The 21,077-nt window shown below is 32.3% G+C and overlaps 2 protein-coding genes and 1 pseudogene across 2 annotated transcripts; all 3 read left to right on the top strand.

The window, feature by feature from the left end:
- The first annotated feature begins 2,714 nt into the window (after positions 1-2,714).
- LOC125847473 (protein trichome birefringence-like 19) lies at positions 2,715-4,292 on the top strand (annotated as a pseudogene).
- A 3,701-nt stretch (positions 4,293-7,993) lies between these two features.
- Positions 7,994-10,157, top strand: LOC125847870 (probable endo-1,3(4)-beta-glucanase ARB_01444). The gene has a single exon (XM_049527585.1). It carries the CDS (start codon positions 8,070-8,072, stop codon positions 10,113-10,115), a length of 2,046 nt encoding a protein of 681 aa, XP_049383542.1. The 5' UTR covers positions 7,994-8,069; the 3' UTR covers positions 10,116-10,157.
- Positions 10,158-14,815: 4,658 nt separating this feature from the next.
- LOC125848996 (probable endo-1,3(4)-beta-glucanase ARB_01444) lies at positions 14,816-17,352 on the top strand. Its single transcript, XM_049528968.1, has one exon. It carries the CDS (start codon positions 15,075-15,077, stop codon positions 17,178-17,180), a length of 2,106 nt encoding a protein of 701 aa, XP_049384925.1. The 5' UTR covers positions 14,816-15,074; the 3' UTR covers positions 17,181-17,352.
- The last annotated feature ends 3,725 nt before the right edge of the window (positions 17,353-21,077 follow it).

The raw sequence follows: 21,077 nt of genomic DNA, 5'->3' as shown, positions 1-21,077 counted from the left end.
AAGATACTATAAATAGAAGAGTAATTTACTATATCACCCTTTGAGTATAATAAATACAATGTCATGAAAAATGTAATAGATAAATAATTATAACTGATAATAAGGGTAAATTAGAAACTAAGTGTAAAATTATTCATAATTTTATAAAATGGACAAGTATTGTTGGACATTCCAAAATAATACTCCTATAGTAGATAACTATTGTTGGACGGAGGGTGTAATTACTTTTCTAGAGAACTCCGACATATTCATCTATCACTCTTATCCATATGGTAGTATATATTATACAATTTCTTTGAAGAAATTTATATATTATTGTACTTATATATTACGTATATTGCATTATTTTATACTATATTTAATATTATTAATTTTTATATATATTAATTAGTATATACTAGAGTATACAATATAATGTTGTTTGTATGTTACACAAAAAGTATTCTATATCTTATTTATATGTATTCATATTTGAACGTATATTATTGTATTCGGGTATTAGGTATATTGAAGAAGCATAATACGTTGTTCATAAATTATTTATATATCGTATACTATATATCAAATTAAAATTTACCTTGACTTATTTTTTCAATTTCATGGAAGAGTGAGAAAAATTGAAGAATAAATATGTGACTGGCAAAAAGGATGCCAAGTTTTATGGGATCTATACTTGATTATAATTCTTTTCATTTTAATGCATTTTATAGAGATATTTTAGGAATATGAAAAGTTGTACACAATGTAAGTTTTAAAACTAGAATAAATAAAAATATTTATACCTTTTTAAAAAGTAGTATTTGTGTAATTTTGCCAGAGATAAACGCAATTTGGTCCATTTGTTATGGACTAGATTTTCAGCCCAACCAAGTTTGTCTTTAATCAGAGGATGTCCAAGGAGGCCTTTATTTTGAGCGGTTTTTAATTTTTGACCTCGAATTTAATGATTTTTAATTTTTTTTCTTAAGCACTTCAAGTGATAATATGTGACGGAAATATCTTTGACATAAAAATAACAAATAATTTTTACTCAACATAAATTTTATATTTTTATATAATAATATAACATAAATTATATTTTTTTTAAATAACAAGTTACATAGCTTAATTCCTATTAAACTTATGCCAACGTTAGCATACGCCTAGAGGCTAGGGATATCTATTGACTATACTTATCTTTATTTGCAATCAAACTCTCCTTCCTTCTAGCTTCAGCATATAGCAAGTTCTCATTTATTATTTTCAAATTACTTCCACCTTTCGCTTCTAACCGTCATAATTTTCCTTTTTAGAATCAAATGATAAGGACTTTGACTAACATTTTACGATGTATTTTTTCATCACATTGATATGCAAAAATTGTACTTTTCGTATAGTTTTTGAATATCTAAATTTTTGTTTAAAATATCAAATCAATGTAATCTAATTTAATTTTGAAAATTAGTAAAATTGACTTTCAAAAAGCGCAACATGACAACTAAAAATGAACAGAGGAAAGAGGGAGTAGTTAATTTGTTCGTGTTTCGTGCGATTATAAAGATATTTAAAATTTATAAAATATATAATTTGGTAAATACAATCGTAATGAAAGGATAAAGCTCTAAACACAAAAATGAAAATAAAATAAAATATTGAGGATTAAGTTACTATGGTTCTATAGATCAACCAAAGAAGTAGACATGCACTAAAACGTTATGTGTAGCCATAAACGAAATCTTAGTACTTCATATATTAACGCATTTGATCAAATGCAAGAGCAATAGAAACAATTTTCAATTCCTCCCTTTTCCCATGAGTTCAATCTTAATCGAAAATAAAAATAACGATAAATGCGCATCTTTTTTGGGATCGGAGTGTGAACTTAAGAATGATATGCATTCATTGATAAATAATTAAAAAAAGATCAACACTAATTTGCTTGGACTATGTGATGCTTATAACTTAATAAGTATATATTTTCATAGCACCTTCTTCACTTTAGTACTAATTGAATTTGTTTAAAATAGTAATATTGCATGAAGACAAATGGAGTTCTGGTATAAGAATTATAAGATCCAAAATGGCACGAAGACAATTCATTTCCTTTGAATGAATTGTTGCCATCTTTTCCCTTTTGAATGGATCGTTTCTCTATATATCCACCTTCTCTTTTAAAGTCAACAGTAGGTATTGTTTCATTCTAAGAGTAAATTTCATAGATGGTAACGTAATTATGAGTTTTTTTTTCATTTAAGTTACTTTGCTTTTTTTAACACAAAAATTACAACATTTGTCCTTGCTAACACAAAAATCACATATGTGTTACCCATAAAAAATTTGTAGCTATTCAACTAGAAATAGAAAATAAAAGAAGTACAAGATTATTACCCATCAAATTTGGGTTATGGATTAGGTTGGGTCATTTAGAAAAGGCAAAATTTTATAGAAAAGGCAAGATATACCCCTCAATTTTGTCATTTAAAGCTGATATAACCCTTGTTATGAAAGTAGCTCTAAATAGAAAAATTGAAGTGTATATTAGAATACATAGTACAAATCATGTACTACTCTTCGTGTACAATGTACATATACTGTGCTGTTAATTAATTACAATTAGTCCATAAAACCAAACATATATTATATATAACTCACATAATATGTTTCATGGCCACTAGTAGTACTGTAGTATTATATAACTTGATAAGTAATTTTGATCTTCAAAACATCAGTTGCAAATGAAGAGTGGTCCAGCAGAGCTGTTTAAGAGCTTTAGAAAAATTGTTTTACCAATCTTAACGTTACTTCTCTTACTCAAAATCACTTTCTCTTCATTTGATACTAATGCTACAAAATATTGAATCACTCCCTATTAATCATAAGGCCATTACCCAACTATTGTCTCCAGGAATTACTAACAATTCAGAGAAAACAGGGGAGAAACAGCAATTATGTAACATCTTTGTGGGAAAATGGGTGCCAAATCCAAAGGGACCATACTATACAAATGAGACAAACTGTGTGATCGATGATCGACAGAATTGTATGAAATATGCAAGACCGGATAGTGATTCTTACATTGGAGATGGAAGCCAAATGATTGTGAACTTCCACTATTTGATGCTAATCAATTTTTGGAAATTGTTCGTGGAAAGACTTTGGCTTTTGTTGGACTCAGTAGCAAGAAACCAAATGCAGTCCCTCGTGTGCCTTCTATCTAGTGTACGTAAGCATTCAATTTTCGTGCTTCCATCCCATTTTGCTATGTTTTCTGCTACTCATAAAATTTTCGTTACTCAAATGTAAATCATTATGATACTTATTACGTACTAATTTATACAAAGGGCAGCTCGGTCCACGATGCATCTTACATTCAAAATGACGATTTGATGCTTATGCAAGTGAAATATGATAAGATGTTACTCATTTAGAAATGCTAAATGACATAATTCAGATGAGAGAATTGGCATAATCATAGTTCGTAATATCCAGCTTCCTACATTGTTGCTAATCAAAATATCATGTTTATATCTCAGGCGGCCATTCCTATAGACGTATTGGAGACTCCGGACACAAGATTCAGGCGATGGTTGTATAAAGATTACAACTTTACAATCATGGCCCTGTGGTCTCCACTGTTGATCAAATCCCATGAAACTGATCCTAGTTACACTCTCATGAATCTGTATCTCGACAAGGCCGATGATGCCTGGGCAAGTCAGGTTGACAAAGCTGATATTGTCATAATCTCTGGAGGCCAATGGTTCTTTAGGCCATTTTTGTACTACGAAAATGATCAGCTCATTGGATGTTACCTATGCAATGATAAAAATGTTACAAAACAGAGCCATTTTTATGGATACAGAATGGCGTTTCGTACAGCTTTCAAGACCTTTTTAAACCTGAAGAAATTAAAGGGTCGATTGGTAATGCTAAGGCCATACTCCCCTTCACATTTTGAGAATGGGGAATGGAATAATGGAGGGAATTGCAATAGAACAAGGTCCTTCAAGAAGGAAGAAATGAAATTGGACGGATAGGAATTGAAGATGTATATGACTCAATTGGAGGAATTTAAGGCAGCAGAAAGGGAAGGTAGAAAAAGGGGCAGTGTCAAATTCAAATTGCTTGATACATACAACTGAAGCTATGGTAATGAGACCAGATGAACATCCAAGTTATTATGGATATTGGCGCCAAATGAAAAGCAAATACCTGATTGTGTGCATTGGTGTATGCCAGGACCTGTTGATACTTGGAATGAGCTTTTGTTAGCAACTCTAAAGATGGAAGGAGATGGATTTATTCAGAGATAGAAACAGAATACTGCTTAATTAGGAAGATGAAAGAATGAGTTGAAGTATTCTTGGTACAATAATAATAGTACTAACTTTTTAGATGTATGTGTAGTAATAATCTTACGCGAAATCTCCACAAGTTGTAGTAGTCCATGCAGTTTTAACTTTTAACCATGCTTTGCTATGTCCGTAATCAAATCTTCAATCAATGCTATGTCCTTGCGATGCATATAAACTTATGTTAATAAAGGTTAGGTTTTCTAAACCTTTCCCTGACTAAACTCTTGTCTTTTTTACGAGAAAATTTTCAAAATGTCATTAATTTAGCATTTAATGGGACCTCTTATCAACATTTTTAATATTTATTTAAAATGTCAATATTTTAGCTTGTTATTCTTCTGATTTATGTATTTTTTTTATTTGTTTGATTTGAAAGAATACAATTATTTAATAACAAAAAAGAGAAAATCATGGGAGAGAATATTCACTTAAAATTTTCATCAGTTACAATTTCAAAAGTAATTGATTGTATTCATTCCAATATGTATGATATGTGAATTTGTATTCATTATGGTTTTCATGTTTGGGTTTGGATAATGACATTTGTATTTCTTTATTAGTTTTTTTTTTTTTTGGTAAAATTTTCAGTCCTTTTATTAATTGAAAAGAACATACAACTCACTTGGGCCTATTGCCCAGGTCCAGCTACTAGACAAAAACGGAAAAAATAAAAAACAAACTAAAAGCCTAGTTTCCTAATACATTTTCCTTTAGACAAGGTTTTTCTAAACGCCGCTTCTTCCTCATCTGACCAACAAATCTCCACATCTAAATTATATTTCTCCTGCTATGATCTAACAAATCTTTCCATCTTCTCCTAAAGTGAGAAATCAATTTGTAAGAAGTAGTAGTTTGTTTGTATTCATTCTAATAGATATACCAAATGGACTAGTGGTTATTTAAGAAGTATATTTGTATTCATATACTTATGTAAACGCATGTTCATTTAGAAAGGATACAACATTAGTTTGTATATTTTTTCAAAAACGTATATTCTTTCTTAAAATTCCAACAATATTTGTATTCTAGTCATCAAAACATACAAATTTACAATCATAGTAACAATCAAAATTTGTATTTCAAAACAATAAATGTATTTCATGACAAAAATTGTATTTCTTATCTATTGTGTATTTCAAAAATATATTATATTCAATGTCTAATTTATAGAAGATTTCAAATTATTTTGTATTCCAAGCATCCAACATACAACAAAATCAAAACAATTCAATCATTCATTGTTCGTATCCCAAGAAAATTACAAATAAAAAAATATAAATTTTTACTTTGAAATATGACCGGTGATTATGTACTTTCATCTCCTTTTGGTTCTTCTGCATGTGAGAAAGATGCAAAAATACTTCAATTCATTGAAGAGATAACTAGAATTGTTGATGTCGTCCAACAAAGTGTTTTGAACATACAAAATATGATCCAGATCCATTTTTGAATAACTTTTTCAATAACCATTTTTGAATCACTTCCAAACAAATTAAAGAATCACCAGTTAATAAATAGAGCAACTTTCACATATAGCAAACACAAAATTCATATTCGTATGATATAGCAAATTTTGCATAATTGCGCTCCATAGCAAACATAAATATGTATATTTCGCTATACATATACAAAAGAAAATAGTTGTAATTTGCTTTGATATACATATACAAAAAGATCAATTGTATAAAATGAGAGAGGCGAGTGAGCGAGCGAGATCTGGGAGAGGGGAGAGAGGGGAATGAAAATACATGTATATATACAATTTTCACGCATTTTATACATTTGCGTTTTTGTATAAAGTGAGAGAGCGAGATCTGGAAGAGTGGCGAGCGAGATCTGGGAGAGGGGAGAGAGGGGAACGAAAATATATGTATATAAACAATTTTCTCTCGCTTTATACAAACACAAACACATTTTATACAATTTGCGTTTTTTGTATAAAGTGAGAGAAGCGAGTGAGAGAGCAAGCTCTGGGAGAGTGGACAGCGAGATTTGGGAGAGGTGTGAGAGGGGAACGAAAATATATGTATATATACAATTTTCTCTCGCTTTATACAAACACAAACGCACTTTATACACTTGCGTTTGTATAAAAAATGAGAGAGGCGAGGGAGAGAACGAGAGTGGCGAGCGAGATTCACTAGGAGAGAGGTGAAATAGCAACAGTTTGTTATGAGGTACAATTAAATCAAACTATATTTATAGCATTTAATTTGAATTAATAATTTGCTATTATATACAATTTTCCCTAATAAATACCTAAACATTTTTATATTTCATCGACAATCTCGAAGTTCAACGAAATTAGTCGAATTCACTTCGAAATCCCAATCGATTATTTAAATTTTTTCTTTCTTAACGGAAAAAATCGCAAATCAGTCGAATCCACTTCAACAAAGTTGAAAATCTTTTGAATGATTTTTGAGATTTCTCAGAAAAATAGAGGAATTTGATTTTAAGAATGCAAGATTTAAGTTAGTTGAGGAAATCATGAGAGAGAGAAAGAAAGATATGATAGAATTTCGGTAGAAAATTTAAAGAGAGAAAAATGGATAATGGAGTCTTTTATATTTTTTCTTTCACACTTAATTGAGTAAAAAAGTGGGTCCAATTTGAGAAATAAAAGGAAGGTAGATGAATTATATTAGGATATATTTTATTTACTAAAATTTTGACATTTTTAATAATTATTTTAAAGTATAGATGTTTTTAATAATTATGTTGAAATTTTTGATTAGTTAGCTAATTTATCCTTGTTTAAAAACTTGATTACCTATTTTGTTGTCAAACCAATTGGGTGGATAAAAGGCCAAGTTGGTCCATTCGTTATGGGCTAAATTTTCAGCCCAACCCAAGGCTGGTCCTTAATCAACGTCCAATAAGCAGTCAGCGGGACAGGTGTTTTGTTGATTTGAGAAAATTAGTGTGTGTCTTGATCGGTGGATTTCCAATTCCTTCAGAAATTCCCCCCTCCATTGTTTCCACACTAACTCTACCAGATGCCTGTCTCACATCCTCACTTTGCTATCATCGTGACAAATGAACTACAAAATTTATACCACTACTCTTAACTAGAGGTCTCAAATTTGAATTCTGAGTAGAATGAAAATTCCCTCATGCAGTGTACTATTCGAACTTTATCAAAACTCTAATTTTTGAAAAACCAAAAAAACCTTGCAAAATCTATAGTTTCCAATACAGTACTATTAAATGTAGATTGAAATAAATTAATTACACGTTTACTATGTATAATAAATTATTACGTAGGACTTTTTTCAGTAACATGTAAAAATAATTTAGCCAATCTATAATAAAACACTGATATCTGATTCTTGCTTCCTAAATTATCCAATTTAATTTAATCCCTTCCCAAATGGTTAACTTAGACCTACAGATATCTATTAACTACTATACTCATCTTTACTTGCAATCAAACTCTTCCCTTTCTTTCAGCTCCAGCATTATAGCAAGCTAAGTCAAATTTCCATTTCTTTCCTCTTTGCTGGCGGCTATTCGAACAGGTATGTATGTTTCTCAACTACTTCTCCAAAATTGACATTTCAACACAAATAAAATATGCAGTTGACGCAATTAATAATTTGTGTATTGATTATTTTTCAGATCAAATTGACGCGCTTAAGCTTTCGATATCTTATCAATCATGGTGTTGAAAAACCTAACAAACCCTATAAAATCCCTCCACAGCCAACTTCATCTTCCTCACAATCCTTTGCCATGGCATTATCCTCACAGCCTTTCATCTTCCCTGGTACCCAATCAACTGTTCTACCTGACCCATCTGCCTTTTTTGCTCCTCATCTCCTCTCGAACCCTTTGCCCACTAATTCTTTCTTCCAAAATTTCGTACTCAAGAATGGTGATCAACCTGAATTCATACACCCATATATCGTCAAATCGTCGCTTTCATCCCTCACTCTTTGTTACCCATCTCAGTTCCACAATCCGGCTTTTATTTACCAGACTTTTATTGCTGATCTGACCATCAGAGCGTTGAATAATCCCAATCCAAATGCACCCCATGTAATTTCATCCTTTGATGATCTTAGTGTCACATTAGACCTTCCCTCTAGCAATCTTAGGTTCTTTCTTGTTAAAGGTTCCCCATTTATTACGTGTAGTGTTATTGAAAATGTAGCGATATCGATTTCCACAATTCACGCCATTCTTCAATGTTCCCCCAATGGTAATCGTACTAAATATACTATCAAGCTCAACAATGGGCAAACTTGGGTTTTGTATGCTTCATCCCCAATTGATTTGAGTAATGATGTATCGTCTATCACGTCTGGTGTGTTTTCGGGTATTATTAGGATTGCTTGTTTGCCAAATTCTGATCAAACAAGTGAAGCAGTTCTTGATCGTTTCAGTTCTTGTTATCCTACAAGTGGTAATGCGGTTTTCAAGCAGCCATTTTGCGTGGAGTACAAGTGGGAAAAGAAGGGATGGGGTGACTTGCTTATGCTGGCTCATCCCCTCCATCTTCAGCTCCTTTCTGCTGCGGATAGCTCGGTAACTGTCTTGGAGGGTTTTAAGTACAATAGTATTGATGGTGAGCTTGTTGGTGTTGTTGGAGACTCATGGATATTGAAGAGTGACCCTGTTTCTGTAACATGGCATTCCATTAAAGGTGTTAAGGAGGAGGCATGTTTAGAAATAATTGATTCGTTGAATAAGGATGTTGCTGCCTTGGATTCAAAGGGAATATCTACAACATCATCTTATTTTTTTGGAAAATTGATTGCAAGAGCAGCAAGGCTGGCATTGATTGCTGAAGAGGTTTGTCACCTTGATGTTATCCCGGCAATCCGCAAATTCTTGAAGGATACAGTTGAACCATGGTTGGAGGGGACTTTTCAAGCAAATGGTTTCTTTTATGAATCAAAATGGGGTGGAATTGTGACTAAGCAAGGGGCGTTGTATTCGGGAGCTGACTTTGGTTTTGGGGTCTATAATGATCACCATTTTCATATTGGTCATTTCCTTTATGCAATTGCAGTGCTAGCCAAGATAGATCCCATCTGGGGGAGGAAGTATAAGCCACAAGCTTATGCACTTATGGCGGATTTTATGAATTTAAGCAGGCGATCAAATTCAAAGTATGCCCGGTTGAGGTGTTTTGACTTGTGGAAGCTGCACTCTTGGGCTGGGGGATTGACAGAGTTTGCTGATGGACGAAACCAGGAGAGTACAAGTGAAGCAGTTAATGCATACTATTCAGCAGCTTTAATGGGTTTGGCCTATGGGGATACCCATCTTGTTGCCATTGGATCGACCCTTTCAGCTTTAGAGATTCATTCTGCACAGACTTGGTGGCATGTGAAAGAGGGAAGCACTTTATATGGGGAAGAATTCACAAAAAACAACAGGGTGGTGGGTGTTTTATGGTCTAACAAAAGGGATAGCGGCCTTTGGTTTGCTCCACCTGAATGGAAAGAGTGTAGACTTGGAATTCAGGTCTTACCAATATTGCCCATTACTGAACTTCTGTTTTCAGACGTGCAGTTTGTGAAGCAGTTGGTCGAATGGACACTGCCAGCTCTGGCAAGGGAAGGGGTTGGAGAAGGTTGGAAAGGGTTTGTGTATACTTTGGAAGCAATATATGATAAAGTGGGTGCTTTGAACAAAACTAGGAGCTTAACTGGGTTTGATGATGGAAATTCTCTTTCAAATCTTCTATGGTGGATTCATTCTAGAGATGATGAAGTGGGGAAATCTGATAGAGGAAGCAAGTTTTGCTGGTTCAGACACTACTCTCATTGATTCTTTTACGGTGTGTTACATTTGAGTGTTCTCAATATGATCTGATGGGAACAAAAAAAGGATATTTAGTTTGGTGATTTGGTATTTGTCTTCTCTCTTTCTCTATATAAATTTGGAGCGCTATTTTGCAGCGCAATGCTCTGTGATATGATTGCTGTAATTTTCCACCAGATCTTGAGTTGTTATGAATAAAAGTCCAACTTTGCCAAAATTTTGGTTCCTTAGAATGAAAAACAAAAATAATGCAGTGTACAAATAATTTGCTAAGTTGATCATCGGTGGTACCTGTAATTTCCAAATTGAGTAGGTGAATCCGTGAATATTGTTACTGTGTTGATCTTTGTGTATCTGAGGTTGATTTCAGACATTACTAATATTAGATGTGAAATTATCAAATCACATGAGGTGAAGGACGCTAATGTTCGTAGACATAAATGCTTGATTTGGATTTCTGGTGAGATATACATTAAATAGTTAGTGTAGTTCTGCTTGTTATGAGTGGAGATGTAATATCACCAACCAAATCTCTTATAGCACTGGAAAAATAGAAACACTTGTTTGCAAATGAAAACTGATTGATCTTCTGGTGATCTGAAAATTCCAAGCTGAAATCTTTCTGTGTGCTGCTGCTTGAAAATCCTTCTTCTTCGATCTCTATTCTTGTTTTTTGGACATGTATGCCTGCCTCCATGGTTGCTATATTCTTTGACCCCTTTTCAGATTTTCAACTAGCAGGAAGCTGTTACTCTAAATTTGTCTTGAAATCTGGGAATTGTTGGGGTTTTGTCTGTTCCTTCTTTGTGTTTCCCTTTTTCTTTTTAACTCAAATATTCTGTTGGTGGGAATTTTGAAAGTGAAACAATTGCCACTTTCATTATATAATGTTCTTATACATTTAAGGCAAGTAAGAGGTTAGAGGCAAAGGAACATTTCAGCATCGTTGAAAATGGTGTCCAAAAACATGAAAGGAAATGAGTAGGCTGTGTTGCAGTCTTACTTCCACTAGTATGTTTGAGGGAGTACTGACAGTATCTGGTCTCGGCTGTTTAAAATGGAATGAGGTTAAGAGTCATCAGTAAAGAGGGATACAAAGATGTGAAGGAGCTAGGTGAGTATATTCATGCATTGGATATCTGACAACTCAAGTGAAAAACTGAGTCAACCATTTCAGGTACATATTCTACTATAAGGGCCTAAGGTTACATACTGTGTCATTGCTTATAAACAGTGTAACTGTTGAATGTGTTTTCAGTTTAAACTGTTTATTATTAGATGCTTCTAATAGCACCATTTCCTTTACAGTAGTTTTTTTTTTACCAGTAGATGGCACCTTATCCAGTTCTGAATGTGAGTGAATTATCTATGGTAACATCCGTCTTTGACGTGTTTATTTTAATTAGTAATCTGACTTGCCTTCCTCAAGGTAGACCTAATGATTTGGTTTCTACAGCATGAACTTTCTAACCATGTCGAATGATAATCTAGTACCACTGTGTTGATGTTGCATATATGATGCAGCATACATTCAAAGCAAGCCTTCTCATCGGCTTTCTCAACACATTAGTACGTATTTCATCCATGAGGTCTGACTTGAAAATGTAATCAATCTTTGATCATCCATGAGGTCTTGTAGTTATTATAGCGTGATTAAGCTAGCCTGCTTTTACCAGGCAGAAAGGTTACAATTTTGTAGTTTGATTCTTCATGAGTAGATACTTGACAAAAATTGGAAGTTGCAAGCTAGTTTGATAAATTTTAGAAATGCATCAATTAGAACCCTGTCAAAGAGAGCCATTTTGCATATAAAGATCGTTCGTGACTATTTGCTGCAACTTAAAACACTTCCAAACTTGTTCCACCAAAAATTATTCTCACTTAAATCCAATGTCAAAATTCTCTTCTTTTCTAGGAAAAAGTTACATTTTTAGATTGGAAATGGAAATAGTAGTTGTAGCAACAAAAGTATTCCACTAAATAATTTTTAATTTTTCTTTATTTTCTCTGCTTATTCTATTAAGGGCTCTTTTGGTGGCGATATTTTGAGCTTTTGTGGCGACTTTTGATGCCGCTAAAGGTCTTTTTATTCATGTATTAATTTATGTATAACTACGTGATGTTTTGTAGGTAAATAGAAAATAAAGCTATTTATGTAAAAAAATTAATACGATCTTTAGTTGATAAATAAGAAATCTGCTTAACTAATTCATATACTCTCTCTGTCTCAATTTATATGACTCACTTTCCTTTTTAGTCAGTCTAAAAAAGAATAACACATTTCTATATAAAGTAACAATCTAACTATAAAATATATATTTTACCCTTAATGAAATGATTTACAGCCACACAAATTTTTATCATTCATTTTGGACCACAAGTTTTAAAAGTCTTCATTTCTTTTTTAAACTTCGTACCGAGTCAAAGTACCTCATATAAAATGGGACTCATGTATTAATTTATGTATAACTACTTGCATGTTTTGTAGGTAAATAGAAAATAAAGTTATTTATGTATAAAACTAATACAATCTTTAGTTGATAAATAAGAAATCTGCTTAACTAATTCATATACTCCATCTGTCTCAATTTATATGACTCACTTTTCTTTTTAGTCAGTCTCAAAAAGAATAACACATTTCTATATAAAGTAACAACCTAACTATAAAATATATATTTTACCCTTAATGATATGATTTACAGTCACACAAATTTCTATCATTCATTTTGGACCACAAGTTTTTAAAGTCTTCCTTTCTTTTTTAAACTTCGTGCCGAGACAAAGTACCTCATATAAAATGAGACGAAAAAAGTATAAATTATAAGAAAATCTATATATTATTTTATACCAGATAGAATATGAAATAACTAACTTTAGATATAAAATAATATATAAATGATGTGATGCGATGATTCAAGCACATTGACCGCAGCCCGCATGATGGTGACAGACTTGACCGTCAATGAAGCCTTGTATTTTTGTTCTACTTTTAAAATATATATTTACTCGAGGATTAATTAGAAATCACCCATTTATCTTCAAGATGGGAATAAAATCTGTACATATTTTATTTTTTTAAAACTTTATTTTGTAGATTACATTGGATATCTGTGATTAATAAATCCGGAAAATATAGTAACATGTTTTCGGTATTTACGAATAACCTTAAAAGTTACAAATTAAAGTCATAATGCATCTCTAAACCAAGACGCCATTTTATATTGTTTGATTTAGCCCTAACATTACGTACGAGTAAGTTATTTTTCCAGTGCTTGATAAAAAAAAAAGGAGTTATTTTTCCGGTGAAATCTCTTTGGTTCCCAGCCCTTCATGACACCCATTTTATATTTTTATTGATTCAGCGAAAATTACTCACTCCGTTCCAAATTAAATGTGCATTTTCTAACCATAGCTATAATTGTGGCGCTTTAAAAGGCTTAAATTCTAAGGAAGCTCTTGAAAGCCTTTATTTAGGTTCTATATTAAGGAGGTGTAAATCTCATAAGCCTTTGATGCTTGGGTACTGCAAGCAACCCTTAAACCCCCCCAAAAAAAGTCTTTGACTTCCTATTTTGAAGATTTAAGAGTCAGATGGCTTCCTTTGCTCTAGCTTGGCGAATCGCATCTTTACGCAATGATGTTTGTGCGTTTTATACGGTGATTAAGAAACTATTAATAGATTAATCAACTTTACTGTTTTTTCTTTTGTGCATATTAATTAGCCTCTTGAAAAAAAATTCTTAAATCTTCAAAATTTATTTAAACTTTCAAAGACCATATTAATTATAGGGTAAATGAAAAAAAAATAATTAATTCTATCCTAATTTAACAAATGATCAAGTAATATGAAACAAATATTTTCAGTAAGATGTTGAATATGAGACGATTGGGAAAAGATTTTTTTTTTCCCTGTAAATGTCCCTTTTGGTCCCCAACCCTTCATCATTCCTCCCAAAAAAAAATGTTACTTCTCTTATTTTAGCTGGCTCCCATAACACACACACCGAAAAAAAAATACTCCCTTCATTTTCATGTCGTCCATACTGCAATACTAAAGATAGATAGTTCTTAATATTTGTTATTTCATAAAATAAATGCATAAATGACACTATTTTTTTTATTTTATTTTTGTGAGTTATAAGCCTTTTAAAAATATATATTTGATCAACATAGAAAAATTAAGTAAATAATTCATGTTCATTAATCAAAATAAATTAATTCATGTTCATGGATTGCTAGTTATTTTGTTAATGCACATGAAATTTAAAATGATACTAACATATAAATAGAAACGGAGGGAGTAATAATTATAATACTCTAATAATAAAGGGGGTGGGTGATGTTTTGTTTGTTTCAGCTAGCAACTTTGAACTTACCGTTTCTTGAAGCACTTTCCTAAAGTATACACTGTTTATACTCTAGATCATGATGTGCTAATCAAAATATAACCACTTATTGTAAATTGACCTCAGCAGTCAAGCACCCAACGGCTCCAAATGTTTACCAAATCTCTGTTGGTAACGTTCACTATAATTTGTTCTATTATATCTGACTCTCACTAGTTAATGTCAAATACCAGAGAGTAGGTCAATATGTTTTGTCCTTGTGTAACGTTAATATTCAGAAATTAACTTTAATTACACAAGAAATTAAGCAATTAGCCGGTATTCCTTTTCCCTTTTGTCTCTCTCATCTCCTCTTTCGTTCCCCTTAAATTTGCAGAAATCTTGGACTTTTCAGCAACTAAAGCTGTGCTAGCCAGCTATTATTGACAACTTCATAAAAAGTATGAAACACGAAGATGTCACGTTCTGAATTTCTCACTTATTCAAAGTCAACTAGACAATATAGAATCTTGAGATTCAGATTTTCTATCCATTCCTAATCCACCTTCCCTTTAAATTAAACCAAGTAGCCAAAATATTAAAAAGGGTCTTCCAAAAATCTCTTATTTAATCATCTTGAATGGGAGCTGGTGCTCCAAATCCTCTGTACAGTGAGTATTCTATCCTAAACAGCTTGAAAATGGTGCCACTTTTACTGTTTTATGCATTTTCTGTTTTGGTTCAGGGTTATAATGCTGAATTAACCTTGCACCCAAAAACTCAATTTCTCTTCCCTGAAGGAAAATCTTTAGTCTTGCCTGAACCATCAGATTACTTTTCTAGTCAGCTTGTATCCACCCCTTTGCCCACTAATTCATTTTTTCAAAATTTTGTACTCAAGAATGGTGATCAGCCTGAGTATATTCAACCTTATCTTATTCGCTCTGCTAACTCCTCCATTTCTATTTCTTATCCATCTCAGAACATTTCCTCTGATTTCATTGAACAGATTTTTCGCCCTGATTTGACTATATCTGCTTCCAAGAATCCTAAGCCAAATCAGCGCCATGTAATCTCATCATACAGTGATCTTAGTGTTACTTTGGACTTGCCTTCGAGTAACCTTAGATTCTTTCTTGTAAGAGGTAGTCCTTATTTGACTTTTGCTGTCAATGGGAACACTTCAATTTCAATCTCAACCGCTGATCCAATTCGCAAGCTCTCGTGTGATAGTTCTTTTACTAAGTACACTATCAGACTCCGGAATCGTCAAACCTGGATCCTATATGCGTCTGCTCCGATTCATTTGACTGATAATGTATCCACCATTAAGTCTGGTGGGTTCTCAGGTGTTATTCGGATTGCTCTATTGGCTGATTCTGATTCCCAATTTGAGAAAATACTTGATAAGTGTAGCTCGACTTATCCTGTTTCGGGAAGTGCCATTTTGGGGTCTTTTGCTCTCAAGTATAAGTGGGATGTGAAGGGTTCAGGGAAGTTGCTAATGCTTGCTCACCCCCTCCATCTTCGACTTCTTTCAAAAGCAGATGCTTCAGTAACTGTGCTGGAGGATGTCAAGTACAGTAGCATGGATGGTGAGCTTGTTGGTGTAATTGGAGATACATGGGATCTTGAAGCAGAGTCAATCCCAGTATCATGGCATTCGATTAAAGGTTTGAATAAAAAATCAATCCCTGAAATTATTCGTGCTCTTGGTAACGATGTTAAGACTTTGAATGCATCAAACATATCTGCTACATCGTCTTACTTTTACGGGAAATTGGTTGCTAGAGCAGCAAGATTGGCATTGATTGCAGAAGAGGTTTCTTATCCCAAGATAACACCAGTAGTTGTTCAATTCTTGAAGGATATGATAGAGCCTTGGTTAAACGGAACATTTGGTGCCAATGGCTTCTTCTATGACAAGAAATGGGGTGGACTTGTGACTAAACATGGGTTAAATGACACAACAGGTGATTTTGGTTTTGGAATTTACAATGATCATCATTTTCATTTGGGATACTATATATATGGCATTTCAGTGCTTACAAGATTTGATCCTGCATGGGGAAAGCAGTACAAGAGTCAAGCCTATTCTTTAGTGGAAGACTACACGAACTTGGGACCAAAGGAGAACCAGCATTACACGCGTCTTAGGTGTTTTGACTTATGGAAGCTACATTCTTGGGCTGCAGGGCTGACTGAATTTCCATTTGGGAGAAATCAAGAGAGCACAAGTGAAGCAATTAATGCATATTATTCAGCAGCATTGATGGGATCTGCATATGGAGATGCTGATCTTGTTTCGGTTGGCTCAACTCTTGCAGCCTTCGAAATTCAGTCAGCACAGACTTGGTGGCATGTAAAAGGAGACAACGAAATATATGCACCAAGATTTGTCAAGAATAATAAGGTTGTTGGTATTTTGTGGTCTAGAAAAAGAGACAGCATTCTCTGGTTTGCCCCAGCTGAGAGGAAAGACATTAGGCTGGGAATTCAAGTTCTACCAATATTGCCAATCACTGAGGTTGTGTTTTCTGATGTTGATTATGTGAAGGAGCTTGTGAAATGGGCACTCACTAGCGTACCCAAAAACAGATCTGAAGAAGGATGGAAAGGATTTGTTTATGCCTTGGAAGCAATTTATAAGCAGAAGCAAGCTCTAAACAAAGTGAGGGACCTAAGCAGTCATGATGATGGAAATTCACTCTCAAATCTTTTGTGGTGGATTCATAGCAGAAAATGATCAGCATTAAACTTGAGAAGTTCACTAATTATGATATTCTTGATGAGTTGAACATTTCCATTTGTAAACTTCATACCAATGTGTTTAATAAGCAATGTCACAAAGTTCATATTTTACACTGTTCTTTTACATGAATAAATATGCACAATGATCAATGGAGTTGCCAAGTAGAATTTTGTTGCTTCTATATTCTGTTTCTGTTACATATCTTGAACTCGAGATACTAGCAATTGACCCTTATCCACTAAGCGAAATGCCACTTGAACGAACACCTGTGGAACCAAGTAGGCTGATTCACTAGTTACACTAACACCAGTTTGTTCGTGCAAACAGTAGTATAGAATTTTAACCAACCTGTATCGGCCAAGTATTATCAAACAAAATAAAAAAGAAATTTAGCATTCGTGATTTAGTGACACCAAATTTGTTCGTAATTTCTTCTTTATCTGTTCTAGTGTTCGTGCACATGATTATCAAACAAAAAAAAGAAATTTAGTGAATGTTATTGTCAAAGTAACACCATACGGAATCACCTTTGTTAGAGAGCGTTTTACCCCCAACGTGAGACTTTTCGGCGCGAATCCAAATTTAGTTGGGCTCCAACGTGAAAACCAAAAAAAAGAAAACGTTAGATGACACCCTTTGTAGAAAGTTGTGCCATTGCGTGCAAATATGTTGCCTCCTATTGAAGAAGACAAATACAAAAACTCTCTTTATAGATTCTAACAACATATATTTGATTTAACCTTTTGATGCAAGAAAAAGTAGGCCTTTAGGGAGCCAACCCTAAAACATTAGCTGGACCCTATGGTTGCCTAGTTGTAACTTGACATATTATATACTACTACTACTAACAATATGGCTGAATTCTGGTGCAACTGCCAAGTTTGCTGCATCATTAGTATTATTGCTCATCTGTTTCAATTCACGTAGTAACACTTTTTAATTTTTTGAGAGTCAAATTATATAAGTTTAATCGAAAATTTGTGCGAAACTTTTTAAAAAATTTTGAAATGAAATTTATATATTATAAAATACATAAAAAGTACTTTAAGTTGCAATAATTGACAATTCAAAATATTTAAAAAATATACGAATAATTTATGATAAAAAATAAACTTGTTTAAATCTCAAAATCTGAAAATGCCACATAAAATGAAAATGAGGAAGTATTATTTTTTTGGGTGAGATCTTTTGAGATATTCATATGCTTTGTAATTATATTGTTCTTTGAAGAAGCGTTTGCATTTCAATTTCCTTTTTTTTAATCATGGTGGACAGCGCGTCCAGCGAAGTGACAACAAATAAAAGGGGTGCCATCGCCCATCTGAACTCTTTGCATTGACTCGAGCTATTTTTTGTGTTTTTTATGAAACAAAGATTTTATTGATTAAATATTTGTAAATACAACTTTTATTTACTTTTTAAATTCTTCTCGCTAAATATTCCCCTCGTCATGAAAAAATAATTTCTCTATTTTAGAGAGGATTGATTTTACAATATATTTTTTGCCAAATGTTTTGTAATTAGAGATGTCGTGCTACATACTCATTACCACATCGTTTTTTCTTATATATTCTAAATTATGCATAGTAGATTTGGAATGAAGGAGATAGTGAGAATTGTTTAATTATGTAAATAATAATATCTTTTTTGGGGTCAATAATAATTGATGCAACAAGGAGAATAAATAAGAAGATAATTTGGATAATTAATATGTACTCATATTCATTACCATTTACCATAAACAACTCCAACCTAATGAGGAGTTCAACGATTTCTTATTCCACAAACTACAAATTGGTTTTCAAGTGAAGAAGTTTCATACTTTTGGAAGAAGGGTTTGATCAAAAGTTATTTGAATAGTCCAAATTAGATTTAACTTATTTGTTGTACTTTCTATTATTGATATTATGTTTTAAAATCTACTTTTTAAAATAAATTGATTCTAACTTTATATATAATATGTTTAAAATCACTATATTAAAGAATATTTTGATATATTCTATGTATTTTTAATTTCAATCTACTATTTAAAAAAAATAAAAACGAGTCAAAATAAAAAAAATTAAAATAAAAGAAAATATTTAGTATAAATTTTAGGAATCACATAGTTTTAATATGAAATTACAATCTATCCCTATTTAGTTTGTAATTACATTAATCCCTGAAAAAGTAAAACAAATCGGAGACATAATATGTAGCTCGGATACATTAAAAACTAGCTTGGATACATTATAAAATAATCCGGATACACAATATGTAGTTCGGATACATTAAAAATTAGCCCGAATACATTAAAAACTAGCTCGGATACATTATAAAATAATTTAGAATTAGGAGAGAAATAAGGAATTTAAGAGGTTTTTAGAAATAGAAGGAAATATTAGAAATAAGGAAATATAAGACATGTATTTTAGTAATTTTTTCAAATATGTATAATTTCACGAAGAGGTAGAAAGTCCTATTTTTTAAGTCTAGTATGACAAAACAAAGGTCACATAAAAGGAAATCAACTTTGCTTTCAGCATCAATGTGCAAAATTCACTATTTATTTTTAATTTGTTGAAGTAAAATCATTAATATCTGTTGTTTGTTCAACAAACTTTTATGATATTCTAATAAGTTAGTTTAGACTTCAAATTTGATATTCCACATTGGTCCGTAACGTGGGCCAAGAATTTAACTTGCAATGTAAACATAATTCAATCATTAATTATATTTTAGTCTTTTATTGCAGGTAGTTTATTTTGTTTTTGGGCAAAAAAGTATTTTCACTATCCCAATGAATACACAACACATATATTAGCTTACATTTTTATTATTAAATAATAACTAATTATGTATATTTTACCTTCTAATTTTGTTTACTTAACCACGATAAAGTAATATCATTTGGATACAGACAACTGGTGTCCATAAAATTTTACCTTACTTTTGAGATTATAACCCCATTTATTATGAGCAGTGTATATACAATTGGAGAAGAAGGATTCTGATCAATCCTTTCGAAACATTAAAGTAGGGGTGTCAAATGAGGGAGTTGGATTAAAATTGAAGATATTAAAATGAGTTAAAATAGAAATTGAGTTGAGTTATGATCCGCTCAAAATTATTTGGGTTCAAGTATGTGGGATTCAAATGGGCTAAAAATCGAGTTGGATCAAGACCCGCTCAATTTGTTCCGTTTAATTCAATATTTTTCACATATTGTTATTTATCTTTTATAATTGTTAAAGAATGACAAAATTCCCACATCGGTGGTTAATGAGATGGGTAGACTCCTTGTAAGGCTTGGGCAATCCTCTTCCCTTTGAGCTAACTTTTGGGGTGTGAGTTAGGCATAAAACCTAATTTAATATGGTATCAGAGCAGGGCCTGTCTCACCCGATGTTGGAGCCCCCAAAATCAAAATGCACCAGATGCTAAGCACTGGGCGTGAGGTGGGGTGTTAAAGAATGACAAAAGTCTCACAAACCTAATTTAATAATAATCATAATATGAATTTTGCAGAACATATATATTATAAATAGTAATTTGTATTTTCAATACGGGAACATACATTACACTACAATCATGCAAATAAAAAGTCTGATTAAATTAGGTACAATTGAAAATTCTTTTAAGATGGATTGAAATTGATCTTAAGCCCAACCCATAAAATCAGAATGACAAAAGTCTCACAAACCTAATTTAATAATAATCATAATATGAATTTTGCAGAACATATATATTATAAATAGTAATTTATATTTTCAATACGGAAACATACATTACACTACAATAATGCAAATAAAAAGTCTGATTAAATTAGGTACAATTGAAAATTCTTTTAAGATGGATTGAAATTGATCTTAAGCCCAACCCATAAAATCTGGGTGAGTTACCAATATTTTT

The sequence above is a fragment of the Solanum stenotomum genome, chromosome 12 (assembly GCF_019186545.1).
Source record: "Solanum stenotomum isolate F172 chromosome 12, ASM1918654v1, whole genome shotgun sequence".
NCBI lineage: Eukaryota > Viridiplantae > Streptophyta > Magnoliopsida > Solanales > Solanaceae > Solanum > Solanum stenotomum.
Note: the sequence above shows the minus strand (reverse complement) of the source record. Positions and strands in the feature narration are given on the sequence as shown.

Coding starts and splice junctions, on each gene's coding strand:
- LOC125847870 (XM_049527585.1), top strand. CDS start 8,070: ATGGCATTATCCTCACAGCCTTTCATCTTCCCTGGTACCCAATCAACT.
- LOC125848996 (XM_049528968.1), top strand. CDS start 15,075: ATGGGAGCTGGTGCTCCAAATCCTCTGTACAGTGAGTATTCTATCCTA.